The 4,461-nt window shown below is 35.2% G+C and overlaps 1 protein-coding gene across 3 annotated transcripts in view; it reads right to left on the minus strand.

Moving 5' to 3' along the window:
* Positions 1-4,461, minus strand: part of INPP1 (inositol polyphosphate-1-phosphatase) — a 44,521-nt gene that overhangs the window by 18,676 nt on the left and 21,384 nt on the right. For all 3 annotated transcript variants that reach the window (XM_011974238.1, XM_011974239.1, XM_011974240.1), the window contains 2 exons: positions 3,701-3,968; positions 1,303-1,363 (listed from right to left, as the gene is read on the minus strand). In XM_011974238.1, the coding sequence (XP_011829628.1) occupies positions 1,303-1,363; positions 3,701-3,904 (265 nt within the window). In that variant the 5' untranslated portion in view covers positions 3,905-3,968. The remainder of the gene's footprint in view (positions 1-1,302; positions 1,364-3,700; positions 3,969-4,461) is intronic.

The raw sequence follows: 4,461 nt of genomic DNA on the forward strand, positions 1-4,461 counted from the left end.
ACCTCTCATCCCACTGAGAGGGAAATCTAAATCCCCTCCTATGATCTGGTCTTGCCTGCAATATCATCATCGCCATCTCTCCTCTTCCCCTCTCCACATTTCTCTGCCCTTTTAACAAACAGGAAAATGGATATGGCTATGCCTTTTCCCCCTATAATTCTAGACAAATGATGTATTAAAAAAAACTGTGCAGTAGTCAAGTGTAGATTTTTAAATGTAAGATTGCTTGTAAGTCAGGTGTAAGTGTTATTTTTAACCTTCAGAGGTTTAAATGGTATTTCTTTCCCTTCTTACTAACATAGAACTAACTACATCTTAATATATGGTGCATGAAGGAGACTAAAAAATTTTCAGAGTTAATCTAGAATTCATTTTTTCTTTGTAATTGTGTTTCTAGATATTTAAGTATTTGTCACACGATCAGTGTTTAATGTTCACTATTTTATTCTTCTACTATTAAACAAATCCGAACAAACTAAAAAAAAAAAAAAAAAGTGTTTCTCTGAAAGTAATCAGATTACCTGAGGTCAGGAGTTTGAGACCAGCCTGGCCAACACTGTGAAATCTCATCTCTAACTAAAAATACAAAAATTAGCCGGGTGTGGTGGCACACGCCTGTAATCCCAGCCACTTGGGAGGACGAGGCAGGAGAATCCCTTGAACCCAGGAAGTGGAGGTTGCAGTGAGCTGAGATTGTGTCACTGCACTCCAGCCTGGACAACAGAGCAACTCTGTCTCAAAAACAAACAAACAAACCAAAAAACTTAGTACTAAAAGGAAGCTTTTAGTTAGTCCACGTACTTCACAGAGGTTCTGAGACAGAAATGATGAGGTGATTTGCTCAAGATCACACAGTAAGTATTTCAGAGCCATGGCCTCCTCTGAACTTTTAGCTGAGGTCCATGGACTTCCCCAAGAGTGCACAGATGGGTTTAAACCTAGGATCTGAAATTGTCTGCACAATTGTGTAGATGGGCATCTTTGGGGCTTTGATAACTTACATTAGATTCCCAAAGGGCCATGCGATTTTCCCAAAGCTTGAGTTATAAGTTACTTAAATGCCACAGATTTATATCTAAAATGATACATGGACTTGCTAAATTATTCTAAGATACCATATCTCTCTACTTAAGTTAAATGGCATGACATTCTGAGGTAGAAATTTAATGAACCTTAACATTCAAATATATTATGTTGTTTACAGTAAGTGGCTTCCAAACATTTAGTTCATGGTATAAATTAGAGATTAGAATACCATGTGATAATTAAATTACAAAGACACATTAAGATTCTTATACTTACCCAAATCATTAGTAAACTCATTGGATTCTTCTCCAAAAATATGTTTTTCCAAGCCTGGAAACTGAATGATTCAGAATATGATGAAAAATAAAACAAAAACCCATATACATGTTCAATTCTGAACAGATTTCAATGTTATATTTCAAATTAAATAGCACAATCAGAACTGAAATTCCAAAATTTCCAATTCTAGAAACCAATCCAAGTATAAAAAAACGAAGTCAGCTTGGCTCAGTGCTTAATTTTCTAATATTTTTCTGCCCTTTTGCCCCTCTAGAAAGTCAAAATCATGGTAGATGCCTGGTTCCCTTATGTCCTGTTTAGTTTGCAAAAGTACTTCTAGAAACTTCATCCTTCTACTTAGGAGCCATAGAATTCCAATATTTACAAAGGACATGTTTTAACTCTTGCTCTTAAACAGCATCCTAGTAGCTTATACAAGGTAATTTTGTTGATCAAGTATCTAAAAGCATGACTTGAGACTGGATAGAAGGAGTTAGAGGATAACATTCAATTTTGTTTTCATTTCCAGGCGTTTGTTTCCCTACTCTCAGATGTATCATCATTCAGGCTAGGAAGGGGATATGAAAAAAAAGAAAGATTTTATTGACCAATAATTTAAGCATCAATATATAGAGTGAATAAATGGAGTCAAGTAAGGATCTTCTGTCATCTCTGTATGATCACGAAGCTTTCTGATACATTTTGCTTCTAATCCTTTCTGTAGTAAAGATAATTTTTCTCAAAATGTGTGCTAAAATTTGATACACATGATGTTCTCAGGGAACAAAAGCAAGGACATGCTTCAAATATTTGAACTCGGTCATTTGCAGATGACAAATAGCTTTAATAATGCCCACAACCACTTAGTATTCATATTATTTTGTGGAACAGTACAAATCAACAAGGGCTGGCAACCAGCCCATTCATCAAGGGCTGACACTCAAGTCTCCCAAGCCTGCTTAAAGACCGGTTCTGAGACTACAAGACAAAAGGCTCATGAAATAAAGATATTTTATACAGTTAAAATGGAATATCATTTATTTTAGCTCATGAACAAATAACCGCCTGAACTTTTTATAATGCTTTGAGGCAAATATTAGCCCATAAAAATTAATGTTGATACATTTTTAATCCAGTTGCTCAACCATCCCTTGCACCCAACTATATTGATAAGTAAAAAACAAAAATAAATTTGCTTCATTTAGTTTATTGGAGTCAGATTTCATATGACATGAAAAAGTATAGTTTGTAGAGATTTCATGATGGCATTTAGTCTCTTCACCTGTGGTCAAGATTTCACTTAAACGATTCTAAATGGTTCTCAATATTTTGAAAATTTCATAGAAATTATTCCAATATTTTATAATGCTTTCTGCCATAAAGTTCTATTCTCCCAAATGTAATGGTTACATTATCATATAAAAGGCAATATAATATTGCAAAGAATGCAGACTCTGGAGTCAGTCTTACTGTGTTCAAAAACTGGTCCTACCATTTACTTGCTGTGTAACCTTAGGCAAGTTACTTAACCTCTCTGTGCCTCCCTTCTTTCACCCATTACATTGTAACAGTAGTTCTTACTTCATCAAATTGTTATAAGAGCTAAATAAGTTAATTTATTTAAAGACTTTAGAATAGTGGCTGGCACATAGCGTTTATAAGTGCTGCTAGTATTATTATTTCTATTTATTGACACAGTTTCTTTCTTTAGTCAGCTCCAGAAAGTTAGAGTCGCAATCATTGTTATATTAACATATTAACATGTTTATATGTTTATAACAAAGAACAATATTTTTCTACTAGAATAAAGGAGACTTTAAGTCTCCAGGTACAATCTCATAACTGAAGCAACCATTATATAAATGATGAGAGCCACAAGGTAGAACTTAATATATCAAGTTAAAAAAAAAAAAAAAAACCGGTTACAAAGCAGTGTGCTGTCATTTCTGTTGCAATACATTGTATGGGTCATGTACACACATACACACAGAAGGAAAATGTTATAATATTTAGCAAAGCACAGCTGTGGTTTTCTCCAGTGGTGGGACTAAAAGGGTTCTTATTTTTGCTTATTTTCCAGAAAATATGTATTATTTATTAAAAAGAAATTCATTAGTAAATGAAAGGTTCTATACTGAAGTGTATATTTCTAGGTATTAGAATTGTGAGTGATTTTTATTTTCTTATTTGATTTTCTGTATTTTAAAGATTTCCTGCAATGAACATTTTATCAATATTGTAATCATGACAAGGAGGAAAGAAATCCAGGATGTCTACCTGAATTCAAGGTGCTAGTACAATGATAGAGGTGAGGTGTAAAAGGCATGCTATTTTATGACGGGGAAAGCCACAGATGCAACTATTTTGCAATTACCTTAGCTGTGACCTTTCTTACCTTGTTCTCCATATTCTGTTTTATAACTTCCTGTACCAGTACATCAGCCAGCGTCTTGAAGTCAACTGCAAACTTCTTGTTCTTTTCTTCCTCTTTCTTTTCTTCAATCAACAGCTGGAAGAGGGCCTCCTGCTGCCTGCATGCCCGGGCAATGTTAGCAGCCTTCTCAGAGACACAGAGCAGTTCCCGGAGGATATCTGACATTTCTGAACCTTGCTTTTCAGTTGCAGCTGCTGGTGGAATTGGCACCCACCCTCTGGGCCGTCAGCTGGAAAAATACAAGAATGTGAAAGAGAAAGCAGTTCAGAGAGTGATGTCAGGGTGCCTCTGGCACTACCAACAACCCATCTGGCAGTCAACCTGGTCAGCCTGGTGAACAGCTAGTCTATATCATCTTCACATCCTCAGTGTGGAAGACTCTAGATATAATCTAAAATTTGAAGCTTATTGTTTTAAATCTTGAAAAGAAATTTACACTCTTAAAAATACACCAGAAATTAAATTCTCAGTGACAGAAAAATCTTTGAATGAAAATCTAAATTCCTAGAGAGACAGGCAGATGGACACACAAGCCCAATGCTAAAGGCAAGCCAAATTCTTGTAAAGACCTTAGAATGATCAATCACGTAGGCTTAGCAGCAGTATTGAAGTAGTACTTTCTTTCACCCTGTGGGAAGAAGGGAGAAGAAATGCATGAGGACTTACGCTGTCAGTTCCAGGGCAACTTTCTTTCTTTTCTTTTTCTTTTTTTTTTTTTTTTT

This window comes from Mandrillus leucophaeus, unplaced genomic scaffold (assembly GCF_000951045.1).
Source record: "Mandrillus leucophaeus isolate KB7577 unplaced genomic scaffold, Mleu.le_1.0 Scaffold143, whole genome shotgun sequence".
Lineage (NCBI taxonomy): Eukaryota > Metazoa > Chordata > Mammalia > Primates > Cercopithecidae > Mandrillus > Mandrillus leucophaeus.